Genomic DNA, 14,233 nt, shown 5'->3' with positions numbered 1-14,233 from the left:
TAAAATTACAGGTTTTCATACTAAAATCTACAGACCTAAAGAAATTAAACAATAAGGAGGACCCTAGGAAGGACGCTTAAATCTCATTCAGAATGGCAAATAGACTTCAGAAGTGGCGGAAGAGAGGGAACAGGATGGGAGCCTACTATAGAGGGTCCTCTGAAAGGCTCCACCCAACAGGGTATCAAAGCAGATGCTGAGACTCACAGCAAAACTTTGGGCAGAGTACAGGAAGTCTTTTAGAGGGAGCTAGAAGGACCAGGAAGTAGCTCCACAAGGAGACCAACAGAGCCAACAAATCTGGGCCCAGAGAAGGCAAGAGTTATTGATGATCCTCACTCCCACTGCTGGGAGTCTCAGGAGAACACCAAAGCATATCAGAAGACCTAGCTGGATCAATACAGGGTCCCTGATTGTTGCTCAGGCCTCTATAAGCCCCAATGAGCCTTACTCAGGTGATTCTGAGGGCCATGCTCTTGTGGAGACACCACATACTTTTGTTTGTTTATTTATTTGTTTGTTTTTTGAAACAGGGTCTCTCTGTATAGCCTCGGCTCTCCTGGACTTGCTTTGTAGATCAGGCTTGATCTCACAGAGATCTGCCTGCCTCTGCCTTCAGAGAAAACCTTGTTCTTAAGAGACACACTGAAGTGTCTGGAGGCAATAATGCCATTTGGTATGCAAATTACTTTCAAGTGGGTCAACAACAACAGAAAATCAATTCAGTAGCATAAAAAAATATTTTAAAGATAAACTAGATAGAGACAAGATATTTGTACATATAATCTAAGTGAAAGACAAAGAGCATATTAGGATTCATTTTCATTATTCTAAATCCTTTCTATAGTCTACAAATGAGAGAAAGAGAGAGCAGCTATTCCTCACCAGAGCCTGACAGGTAGCGGTCTATCCTCTTCCAGAATACCCCCTGTCATGGAAAACTCACTGCGCCTTTCAAGGTAACTCACCCTGTGGACAATGCAGTGGGTCCAGAGATAAACTGTGGTACTCAACCTCTGGCCCACTAACTGGCTATATTTCTACCACAAATAAGATCATCTGTCTTGAAATGCCATCACTTCAGATATTTAGGTGTGGTTTTCTTATACTACTTGTATTTCCTGTCTCTGTATGTTATCTTGTTATCTGGTTTCTCTTCTATTATCATGGTGAGTTATGCCCAGCACTTCCCAGACTCTGCAAATGACAACTTAATGCTGTCCACAAATGGCATTATATATGGGTAAGGTGATCTCATCGGAACAGAATCACTCAATTAAGCCTCTATTTTCTATTGGCCAGGCTAACAAAAGCACACGAGCTGACAAACGACATCAGCTATAAAGCCAACTAAGCCCTTGCCCTTGCACAGCCTGGGTTTCAGAAGCGCCTTGGAGTATGTCTTTATAATCCCCTCTTAAATGTCTGTTTGTCAGACTAGCCTAACATTCATTCCACGAGGAAAATCTCAGCCCTGGCTTCCCATGAGACAGGACAATGACAGGACAGGATCAGAAACGTTACCTCACCTTTCAATCAGATCACAATGTATTAAAGAGTAAAGACTATATCCAATATGATCCATAAGTCCCTAAGTCACAGGCTACAGTGACTGGCCTTAGAGGTAAGCGGATCTGGTTACCCACTGAAACAGAGAGTTCATTTCAAGTGAACACAGTGATGTAAAGACGTGTGACAAAAACGTCAACCTCAAAGACAGCTATTCACCGGTAGCTGACGGGACCAGTGCAGTACATGGCTGCAGAGAAAGATGCCAGCATCCATGCAGCGTGTGTTAGTAACAACTCTTTACTGTAAGTGCCTCACAAACAGTCAGTTTGCCTAACTACAGGGCAAATGGGAAGAGTTCAATCAACTGGAAAACTGTTCAAAGCAAGGCTATTATCACATAATATTTATTTTCACATAAATAAAAAAGCAAATAATTAAAGTTACACCCTTCTCTTTTCTTGCAAGAAAGAGAAACAGAGTATGTGTGAAGTTGCAGCTGTAATCCTGAGACTTTATTGGCAAAGTAAAAATTACCTGGTCTGGCCTTACAGCAAAGCCTAAGCTATTCAAAGACTAATTCTATTACCTTAGATTTTTCTAGTATAAGCATGGGAATGGTTTTGTTTTAAACTGTAGCAGAGAAATTTTTCTACACTTTTAAAGGTTCATACATCCTCTTAGATGCAATTTAATCTCTGATGCCTATAGCTACTAAGCAGTCCATCAAGAAATAAGTGTTGGTGTTACACTACAGTGAGGTCCTATGGAAGACGAAGGCAGACAGACTTCTCCTCTGTGCTGATGAACGATGTGTAACTACAGCTCGGGCAGTTTCTCTGCCCTTCTTTCCTATGCTCTCATTACCATGCAGCAGAAGTTCACCCAAAGCCACATATCCTCAGGTCTCCACTTTCTATTCCTTTCATTGTGCACTGAAGACATATTTTTAACTTACTATGTTCTTTCATAAGCAAAGATTTTAACAGTCATAAAGTGAATGCTACAGCTTGGATGTGACAAGTTGCCCCAGGCTCATTCATATGAATGTTTGGTCTGCAACTGGTGGCTGTGTTTAGGAGGTCAGGAAACCTCTGAGACGTGGGACCTAGCAGAGTAAAGTGGGTAGTTGAAGTGGGCCTTGATTTTTCACAGCCCTACCCCCTTCTGGCCCTCTCTCTGCTTTCTGTTCCTCCAAAGTAAAGGACCACTCGCACTGGCATGCTCCTCCCACCGTGGAGCCACCCGCCATGCCTTGCTGCCATTCTGGAGTTTATCCCCTTCAAATTTTGAGCCACATCAAATCCTTCCCTCCTTAGGCTGCTTTTGTCAGCTCTTCTGCCACAGCTACAAGTAACTAACAGAGGGAGGAAACAAAGTTGCATCTAAACAATGACTGTGTAGGCATCAACAATACAGAGAGCTTTGTTGTCATCCTCACTGGGCTGCAGAGCTATGCTTTCTCTTCTGTGGCCTTAGCAATAATTACACAAAGCATTGTTTGTGTTAAGATGCCTGTTTACCTTCAAGCATGTTTCTGATTTCTTTGTCATGGGTGGCTTCTTTTGCTGTCTGTCCGCTCCCATTTACAACGGTAGTATCAGCATTGTATTCTAAAAGAAGCATTACCAGCTCCTAAATAAACAAAGAAATTATTTTAGTTGTTATTAAGCCACTACTTTATTGTATGATAGTCCTTTTCCAAATTACCAATTGCTATAATTTCTAGAATAGAAAAAGATTATGTAAGAATCTTCATACCGAATCAATCGTCTACAATAATTCTGCTAATAACTTGCAATAGCTTAAACAATTCCCAACCCACAATCAATATGCAGCCAATTTTTGTAGCTGACTTTTAAAGTAAATTCTCTGGGGGCTAAAGAGCTGGCTCGGCAGTTAAGAGCACTTGCTGCTTATGCAGAGGACCCAGGTACACTCCCCCACACCTATAGGATGGCTCACAACTATCCATAATCCCAGCTCCAGGGGCTCCAACAGGCATGTACATGCTATACATACATGCAGGCAAAACATTCATACATATAACATAAAAATAAATAAAGCTAAAAAATCTTTTAAGTCAATTATCCAGTTAGTTTATGAAAATAACTCATGTAACACTAAATATATAAGAAAACAAACATGCAATTTAGAGAGAATTCAGTATATTCACTCAATTTTATAAGGTCTGATGACAATAAGAATTTCTTGAACAACCACATTTTCATAAACTCTTTTTAACACTTTTAGTATTTTTTAAAGTGATTCAGACTGATGGGACAAATCATGCTGAAAGAAAGTTATACTCAAACAATTTCATGAAGTCAACATTCAACCAAGAAGGTACTACTTGTATTTACGTGGTTACCTTTTAGACCTTCAATATGACTGGAAACAGACTAACCCCTACCTACGTCCAGTACCACCAGAGCAGCCACGCAACCTAAGATGGCAGGCATGGAGGAGAAGCCCGGCGCGAGCCCTGAGACACACGGCACCAGGGACAGTGGCAGCACTCCTCTTTTAGTGATGTGCTAAGGGCTGCTCTAACTTCTAGACTGCTAGGCCCTGAAACACGCGGAGTGAGATCCTGTCAGGCTGTCCTGTACCTTTTCATCGTGCCTTTAGGCCACAGCATCTCCCACATTATGTTTAAATATTTACATAACGGAGTACTTAAATAATATATAAAATACAATGAGGAAAAACATATTTACTATCTTAGTATATGACACACAAACATTTTAGCCTATGTCTTTCCAGTCAGCAGTCAGCCAAGTAAGCTTGAGCCTTCCTACATAGCCCAGGCTGGCTTCAAACAATCCTCTCTCCTTGCTTTTTCCAGTAGATAGGGCCATCGGAGATATACAGGAAAACAGGAAACCCACTATTTATTTTAAAAAAGGAAACTTTTTAAAGAAACTTCAGTATTACATGTCATTTTAGAAGTAACGTTTCAAGAAACCATTTCATGTAAGAAATGAAGAACCCATATATATTATTTAACAAAATTCCAGAGGTGGTAATACATTTAATCCCAGCACTCAGGAGGCAAAGGCAGGCAGATCTCTTATTCAAGGCCTATAGAATATGTTTCAGGACAGCTAGGGCTACACAGAGAAACCCTGTCTCAGAAAAAAAAAAAAAATCATAAATCATGTATTTGGTAAGATACTTGTATACAGAATATACAAAGAACTTTACAATTACTAACAGAAAGAAAGTCTAATTTTAAAATGCAAAGAGGAAAGTATGGCAGCTTATGCCTATAAATGGAACATTTAGGAGGCTAGAAGAAAAAAAAATCATGAGTTCAAGGCCAGCCTGGACTACATATTCACTGACATCTTGTCTCAAAGACCAAAACAGGTAATTTTTTAAAATAAATAAAGTAGGTGAGAAGGCATTTGAATAATCTGAGCCCCAGCCCCCTTCCTTTCATGGGCACTTGTCCAAGTGTACTTACTGTCTCCAGGAAAAGGGCTAGTATCAGAAAAGAGACATGCTGCTCAGAGTCAGAATTACAACTCCAGAAGCAGCCTAAGCAACTGCTGTCTGCACTGGCCCTACTGCCATCAATGAAATGCCCAGAAAGACAAGTCAGGACTATTCTACTATCTTGGTAGACAACAGAGGCTTTGCTTTCAGGGGTACAATCACAGAACCCCTCCCACACTTGCAAACTTTCTGCAAGCCCAACTCTGCTGCTCTTAGACCCAGTTCGAGGCTCCCTGCCTTCCTAAGCATTGCAGATTAAAAAACAAACAAACAAACAAACAAACAAACAAAAAAAAAACTCGCTCTCCATCATCTTCCTCATGCCTCAAGATCTGCAATTCTTCTTCTAGTCCTGAGGTGTCCCTGTCTGCTTCCCCTCACTGAAGGAAGGGATGTGGTCTATTTTCCTCCCTATACCTGAACAGTAGCCACTTTTGAACATTTATTCATAAGATGTGTTGCTTCACATATTTCCGGCCAAGAAAGCACTTTGAGCAACTTGTCTACTAAGTCAGAAGACTAAAGTCTTTTTGTTTTCCTCTCCAATTTTAGAGAAGGAGACTACCCAACAAAGGCTACAGAAAAGCTAGCACAGCCATTGCATCACGTTCGCAACTGTCCTAACCCACTCTGTGCATCATTGTCAATCACTCCTCACTGAACCATTTTGCTGCTGTCACCACCACATGACTCATTTCACATGAAAAAGAGGAAAATACCCGTACCCACATTGCTTTCTGAGCATTCACTAAGGAATAACTCACACAGCATAAATTTTACCCTGTAAAGGACACAATTCTCTGTTTTTTAGTATATTTACAGAATTGTGCTGTAATATACATTACTGACTGTCACACCATTTCATCACCCTCAGGAAACCCAAAGTCCACAGACGTAGCCATTCTGATCCTTTCTCCGTTCCCTAGCAACCACTCGTCTAGATGCAGTCTCTACAGACATGCCTCCTGATCATTTCAATGAAAGCATCATACAAGGTTTGGCTGTATGCTATGCTTTCTTTCAGTCGCGGTTCTGCCTGGGCATGTCGCTGAATAACTTCTCCACTCTCTGCCATGGCACACTGCTTATCTGTCAGGAACTGAGGAATATTTAGGCTTTTGTTGTTGTTGTTGCTGTTTTCTGAGACAGCGTGTCTGTTTCCCTTGGCTGTCCTGAACTTGCATGGTAGACCAGGCTGGCCTCGACCTCAAGGAATCCACCTGCCTCTGCCTCCCCAAGTGCTGAGATTAAAGTTATGTGCCACTGTGCACATAACTTTTTTGTCTGCTATGAATGATGCTGCTAAAAATATTACTATGTTGGTTTTTAAAACTTTATTATAAAGTATGTTGTAAATTAACACACACACACACACACACACATATACATACAAACTGACCAGACCCAAAGACTAGTCAACTCAATTTGAATTACTATACAATTAGAATAGTAATTTGGAAATTGCAGGAGTTCACACTGGATTTTATACTTTCACTACAGAATGTATTTTTTTAATTTTATCCACTACCAAAAATGAATAATACACAACAGAGTTAGAACGAGAAGAACAACTACCTTTATATCCACTTCCACAACTTCCATCCATGACCTGCAGTCACTGATTTCAATGTTCACAAAACTGTGTGAGGTACGCACTGCTACCAAAGCTCTGTTATGGTACATGAGCAAGATACTGACAGATTGTTACACATTTGTAAGAAGACAGCTAAAACAGACACAAAAGTGTGGTGTTGTGTACTATGTAAATTCAACCAAACTCATTCTGCAATGATAATCAACAGTCAAGTTCTATTCAAGTTAGACTGAACACATGACTGATTGCACTTCTGTAAATGGGTTATGAGAGCCAGCACAACTGACTTTCATCAAGGGAGGCTGTGCTGTGTGGACAGAACTGATTAAGCTAGTCCTCTGAGGGGCTGGAAAGCCAGGCATGATATAATATGAGGCACTCAAGAGAGCAAGGCAGGATTGCCATGAGTCCAAGGCCATCCTGAGCTATAGAGTCAGTTCCAGGCCAGCCTGGGAAAGTGCGAGACTCAGGAAAGGCTGGAGGAAGGAGCTGGATACCTCCTGGAAAAGACGTCTGCATGGCGGTGTTAAGCCTGAGTGTGGCCTATATAAATTTAACCATTCCCAACAAGCAGGGACCTCCGTCTTATGACTTCAGTGAGTCCCGCCAACAACCCAAATATGCTTCAAGCCCCAGAAGAGACAAGTCCAGCTGACACACTGAGTTCAGTCTCATGTCGCCCTGAGCAGAGAACTATAACAGTTCTCCACTGAATATTAATGATATTCTATTTTACAGCAACAAAACTAAGACAGACTTAGAGCCTGAAAACAAACAGAGTGAAGTCTTATGAACTAATGGCCAGGAAAGATGCTCTCACTGCTAGTACCATTTTCAGCTGAGCATGTGCTCCCTAAACTCAAAGGTCCACTTCCCAGCAACCCTGTAGCAAGTATAGTCAGCTGACTGTTCTAGCCAATGGAGCAAGCACAAGCACCCTGTGAGAACTGGCAGCAATCTCCTAAAAGAGGCAGCGTTGTACTTGTACCTTTGTGTTTCCTCTAGCATAATTCCTGGAATTTCTGGCTCTCAAACCAGGTGACACACCAAAGCTACACTTAGAACAAAACAACAACAACAAAATTCCCAGGTGTGAGTAACCTGCCCTGGACTTACCTAGCTAGACTTTCACATGAGAAGAAGACTACCGTTTTATTTAGGGTCTTTCCCATTGTAATTTCACCTGAAACACTTCCGGTCACTAAACAGCACAGGAATTAACCACAAATCACAACTCTAGACTTGTCCAAACCACCAAAAGCTAGAACAGTGACTAAAGCCTTCCAAATCCTGACAGGCGATTCCCAAATTATCACTAACCAAAACGGTAGAAGTTATTTTCAATATGTGAACACTTAAAGAGCTGATGTGCAAGCAGCCTTTCCCTGGATGACTGTGCTTAAGACAACAGGTCAGTGATGGACAGGATTCCCAGGACAATACAACTGCAGTTCCAGACCGAGAATCAGGGAGCAAGAGGAACTGGAGGGCTGTTAAAAAATGAGTCATTAAAAGAGGACATACGGCTACAGCTAGAAGTCGTAGAAAGAAATCTGAAGTCCTTACAAAGATTGTAATGTTCCTTATATAATAATAAACAGAACTAATGGAGAAAGTCTTAAGTGCAGAAAAATATAAGGAATTATGTAACAACGAAAACACATGTAGGACCCTATGAGGCTAAATCTGGTATGGTCAGAATAATGTATTTAACTGAAGTCCAGTCACAGATTAAGAGAATGAAAAAAGTAAGGTATCCCTGATTGGGCAAGAATTAAGGCAGGGAGAAAGAAGAGGGGGGAAAAACATGGTAAATAAAGTGGAGTCATTTTTCCTCAGGGGTATGGATACTGGTAGGTTGCCCATGCTCAGACAGATAGCACTACTTAGAATCAGTGGGTTACTTGAAGGAGGAGGAGATGATGATGGTGACAATGATGGTGACGATGATTATGATGATCATACAATGATGATGAAAACAATGACGACAACAACTATGACAGCAACAACGGAGGACAGGATGATGATGAAGAGGAGGAAATAATGATGGAGAAGAGAGAGAAAATAATGATTATGGTGATGGAGATGCAGCAGGAGGAGGCAGCCAGAGAATACAGTAGAGGATCCAAAGGAAATGTGAGAGGGGCTGGGGAAGGATATGATCAAGACATAGTGTATACATGTAAGAAATTACAAAAGTAAGTAAAATACACTTAAATGCTTCTCTGGGGCTGAAGAAATGGCTCAGCAGTTGAAAGCACCCACTGCTCCTGCAGAGGACCTGGCTTCACAGCACCCACATGGTGGCTTGTAACCATCTGTATCTCCAGGGGACCAAATGCTCTCTTCTGGCCCCCACAAGCACTGTATGAGCATGGTGCACAGATGGCAAAACATTCACACACATAAAACAAATTGTAAAATAAATGCTTATCTGCCAGAAATAAAAAGATTTAATAGTTAAGAAGAAAACACAAAAACAGTAATATAAGTACTTTATTTATGAACAAGAAGGTTTAAAAAACTGAGGAGCTACACAAAGTATTTGCTCTTGAACCACAAGGGACAGTTGAAGGGTCACCAGTTTTTCACTATAAAGCTTCACAATATTAAATGGCATTTTAAAGTAAATAGGCATACATACAACACACATAAGAAAGGTATAAGGAATGTTCAATATTAACTGACTCAGATAATGCTTAATCAAATTTAAGCATTTAAAATTAGAAAAATTAAAATTAAGCACTTAAAAATGTAAAAAGCCTATTTCCTAGGTTAATTGGGTCTTCAAGGGCCCGCCTAAGATTTAGGAAACTAGACTGTGACACCTCACTGCCTTAAGAAGACACAGTGGATGCCTTGTAACATTACACCCCCTTGAGAATGCAGGAAGCAGAAGTGTCAGCTCAGCAGGTGGCAGGTCCAGCGCACATGAGCCAGCTGCAAGCAAAAGGGCCAGGTGGGGTTCAATGGAAGGCATTGCCCAGTATACAGGAGGCTCTAGGGTTGGTCCCAACACCATCAAAAACAGTACGACACAGAATTCAGTGACAAACTATGAAGCAAGTGGCTATCTGCTGCCTGTGTCTACCCAGTCTTTGTCTCGTTCTTTCCTAACTCTCAATGCTCCCAGCCTTGACCCTCTGACTCTGTTGCTGGCACCGTAACTCCACCCACCTGGCTTGCTGCTTAGGTCACTGACTACAGATGCTCAGAACACTGCTGCCCAGTGCAATCAGTGAACTCACACGAGGAAGTCTGTCACAAAGGCCCAAACCACTGGGTAAGTAATCAACAGTTGGCTCCTTAGTGAAGCTTCTAACTTCATATCCACAATACCCTCTGGTACAGTCATCTGGGCTCTTGAGACCTGATTACCTTATGTATTTTCTAGCCTTTCATACTTTATCCAATCTGGTGTGCTCAGTTATTTAAAAGCGGTCTTCTCTGGTTGCTAGGACATCTTACCATTTCATGCTGAGGGGTCATGTCCACTGCTGGGAAAAAGCTCAGTATAGCTCAATTGCTACCAAACACAATCAGTGAGCGATGATTAGAAGCTGGACATAGCTGAGCTGCAGAACATAATACCACCTAATCCAGTTTCTGGAACTGAGTCAGCTTTGGGCTATTTAATCAACTGTTCACTAAGGGAGAAGCCAAAACCTAGGAGGTAAAATCCTACACTATCCCTAGGCTATTCCCAAAATGGTTACTCACTTCACTAATTGTACTCGTAGGAAAGAAGAACCCTCAAACACAGCAAGGTCTGCTGTGTAAGGTCTGAGCTGGCCTACAAGATAAGATGTATCACCTGGACCCTTTGTTGAAATATATATAAACACCCCAGCTCCCAGGGGGCTCACAGTGTGTGCACTGGGTCCAGAAACATAACCAGGTGGCACTTCCACAAGCCCTGTATGTAACAATGGTGCAGAAAAGGCAGGAGTAGTGGCACAAGCCTGTAATCCCAGCACTCTGAGAAGCAGAGGTAGGCAGATCTCTGTGAGTTCTAGGCCAGCCTAGTCTACAAAGTGAGTCCAGGACAGCCAAGGCTACACAGATAAACCCTGCCTCAAAAACAAACAAAAAATTGTGCAAACTGGTTGTTGGCATAATCATTACATTGCTTCCATGGACTGTAGCCAAATAGAAGGCCTTAAAATTGCCTTCTTTCAGCCACTAGCCAGGACAAACCAAAAATTATTTCCTATGTGGAAAAGAACGGCAGAGTGAGTACCATCTTTAAAAAACTCAGAAGCAAGGGACATGCCAGTAGAGCGCTGTGTAGCACGGTCAAGGCCCTGGGTTTGATGACCTGCATTTGGTGGCTAACAGTCTCCTCCAAGATTGAAATACTCCATCCTGCAGGAAGCTCTTTAAACAGGAAGGTAAAGAACTCAAAATAGCTCCAGGTAGTCTCTGAAACTGAGCAGCCTCAGCAGGCCCTCTCTGCCGGAGTAAACAATAAAAGCTGACTGTCTCTCAGACAGCTGCAAAGAGAGCGCTGAGGGCAGAGCAGCTTCCTAGAAGCACAAACCAGCTGAGCTTCCTGGAAGGGGTTTAGAGCGGAGTCACTTGGAAAGGCCTCTCTCCAACCCATTGAGCTGCCTGCAGGATGGGAAGCGGGTGCCAGGCTTCACAGGTTCATGGCCGTCACCCATGCTGGAGTGGACTCCGGTGATTCAGCTTTCTGAGTCATTTCTGGTCCTGTAAAGAACCCCAATAAAATTCACTGGTTTGCCAAATGGGACTTTGTTTCTGTGTTTTTGGTCTGTGGTAGATTCCCTATCTGGGTTGAGCAGGCATTATGCTGTGTTTCCCAGGAAAAGTTTTATCACTCAACAGATCTACAGAACAAAGCCATGAGATACTGGCCATGTGCAGAGATGAGGAGTGATGAGAAAGGTGCTACTGCCACTTCCCATTTATTTCACCCTCTGCTACAGCATAGACTCCAGATGCAAAGTCGGGAGTGACGGGCAACCTCCACAAACTCAACCAAGCAGAACAGTCTCAGTGACAGCCACTCTGCCTCATGTGCTGTTCGCTGGAGAAGGGAACACTTAATACTGTTGCCCAGCAATTGACATGGAGAGTCTGTTCTTTCCCATCCCAATCAGGAAAAAGGTCAAGGGCAGCCTGCATTCCCGTGGACTGCCCTGCCTCATCCACTGGGCACCCACGGAGCCCCACACCACTCTACTCATCAAGCAGAGGAGCTGGGGTAAATCTTAGGAAGAATCAAGGGGCCCTGCCACATCAGGCAACCCTTCGCAGACCAGAGGCTGACTGATGCCAGGGTATTTTCTCAAGAGCAAAGAGCAGGCTGACAAGATGGTATCTGTAGGACCTGAGTTTCAGCCAGGATTCCCACTCACTTCAACAGGTCGTCCCCTGACTTGCCCACGTATACCAAGGGCTGAGGTACCCGTGCCTCACGCATACATACAACTAAATAAATGGAAAAAAAATATTTTTAAAAAGCAAGTATCTGGGAACACAGCCCAGAACACCTAACTAGCATGTATGACCCTGATTCAGTTCCCAGCCCACACGCACACACAGACACACATACTGGCCACTGTGTCAAGAACCAGGAGGCAAAAACAGTCACCACCACCTCAGAGGCAATGAACTTAATCATCTGAAAGAAGTAAGGCTGAACACAAGACCTGGAGGAGGCATCTAACACAGAGACAGTATGCAAAAGCCCTGGGCAGTCTCTTGCTTTTATCTTGTCTACTTGCTTGTCCATTTGTTTTAAGGCAGAGCATTCCTATGTATCCCAGCAGGCCTGGAATTCCTGATCCTGCCTTTTGCTTCCTCACAGACAGGAATACCGGCAAACACCACCGTACATGATCTTGTCCGTTGAGAGCAAATAAGCAAGGGTAGTGAAGAGATCGGTAACCAGGGCAGAGCGTTTGAGTCACAACCCAGGAAACCTGTCACTAGTGAAAGGTAAAGACTCTAGAATGAGGGCTAGAGAGATGGTTCAGAGGTTAAGAGCACTGGCTGTTCTTCCAAAAGTCCTGAGTTCAATTCCCAGTAACCACATGGTGGCTCACAACCACCTATAATGAAAGCTGGCGCCCTTCTCTGGAGTGCAGGAACACATACAGGTAGAATACTATATAAATAATAAATTAATCTTAAAAAAAAAACAAACAATAATCCAGAATGGATAACAGGCAACAAGAAGGTGATTCAGGTGTGCATCAAGAGTTACCATGTTCCACCAGCCTTCCCACAGGCTGCCTTCTGGAGAGGCACACGGGCATCCTGAACTCCCACACATGGGTGAAGAAATAGAGCTAAGTTACACAAACGGCGAGTTGTGGGAGAAGCTCTGCAACACTGCTAAAAAGCCCTGAATGAGTGAGATCTCTGACTGCAAGTTTGGGGAGTGGCCAGGAGGCAGCTTTTATCTGTAGCAGCTATAGCATGACACACACAGCCATGCCTCTGGAGCACCTAGCAGTACAGGGTTGTAAGGCCCGCCCTTCTCCAGTGCTCCCCCCAGTGGCTGAGGCACCCCAAGAGACTGAGCCACAGCCTGTCCATCCCTGACACCTCTGCCCTTCCACAGCAGAGATCCCACAGCACAGACTTGCTTCATCCCAGCTGCCTCCCAGAGAACAGATGCATGCACCGTCTCTATTTAAGCACAGCAGGTTACCAATTGGTGAAACAACAGTCAGCTTTGCATGGTGTGTGATACACCTTAGGTACAAGGGGATCATTACACAAACTTCAGATCCCACTTCACTCTGTTAGGCTATAAACTCCTGAGGGGCAGGATGCGGAAAGCATTTATTTTAAATTTATGTTCAAGTCCACAAAAACTGAAGACCAAATATTACTTACTATGGCACTTTTTAAAGCAATTTACAAAAGGCATGACAATTCTAGAATAATAAATTCTCTGAAAAACAAAGAAAGGAACAGATGTCAAAAGAACTCTTAAAAAAATTGTCATGTTGATTTCCAGTACGGAACACTAGGTGTCGCTAACATACCAAGAAAAGCCAACCGTGCACTCTAGTTAAATTTGGAGATGAGTTTGTCAGTATTTTCCAGAGTACCAGGATTTAAGCAACTTTTTCTAAATTTCAACTCAATATTCTATTTAAAAACCACTTAATATCATGTTTATAAGATATTTAAAATTATATTCATGATAAAAGATAATTTGTAGTTTTGTAAACACAATTAGAAATTAAACCTTTTGTCTAATCTAATTAATTATTACATATATAAGCTTAATATTTGTATATGATATAACCATTTACTTTAGCTAAATGTTACATGAACATAGTTGGATTTTTAGATTACGGCCCAATTTAGTGTGATCACATATTCAGAGTTCAGAAAAATAGTAGAAATGCCCAAATCTGTAAGCAGCTGAGCGCAGACACTGAACTGAGTGGATCTAAGTGGTCAGGAATGGGCGGTGAGATCGGTGCTGCGTTCATACTGGATGAAATGCATGTGCGAATTCCCTGGGAGCAACACTGACAAAGCCTCATGAAGGAGTAAACTACACACAGCAGCAACCCCCACACAAGCTGTAAGACGAGGGGACATTCTGAACTGTGTCTGAGCAATGTCAGGAACTTAGGGAGA

At 42.6% G+C, this 14,233-nt stretch overlaps 1 protein-coding gene across 6 annotated transcripts in view; it reads right to left on the bottom strand.

Annotated features, from left to right (window-relative positions):
• The window catches only part of Osbpl1a (oxysterol binding protein like 1A), a 170,427-nt gene that overhangs the window by 134,625 nt on the left and 21,569 nt on the right, over positions 1-14,233 (bottom strand). For all 6 annotated transcript variants that reach the window (XM_021656030.2, XM_021656027.2, XM_021656032.2 and 3 more), the window contains one exon: positions 3,033-3,144. In XM_021656030.2, the coding sequence (XP_021511705.1) occupies positions 3,033-3,144 (112 nt within the window). The remainder of the gene's footprint in view (positions 1-3,032; positions 3,145-14,233) is intronic.

Source organism: Meriones unguiculatus, chromosome 2 (genome assembly GCF_030254825.1).
Source record: "Meriones unguiculatus strain TT.TT164.6M chromosome 2, Bangor_MerUng_6.1, whole genome shotgun sequence".
Taxonomy (NCBI): Eukaryota; Metazoa; Chordata; class Mammalia; order Rodentia; family Muridae; genus Meriones; species Meriones unguiculatus.
This window is presented reverse-complemented; position numbering and strand designations above follow the sequence as displayed.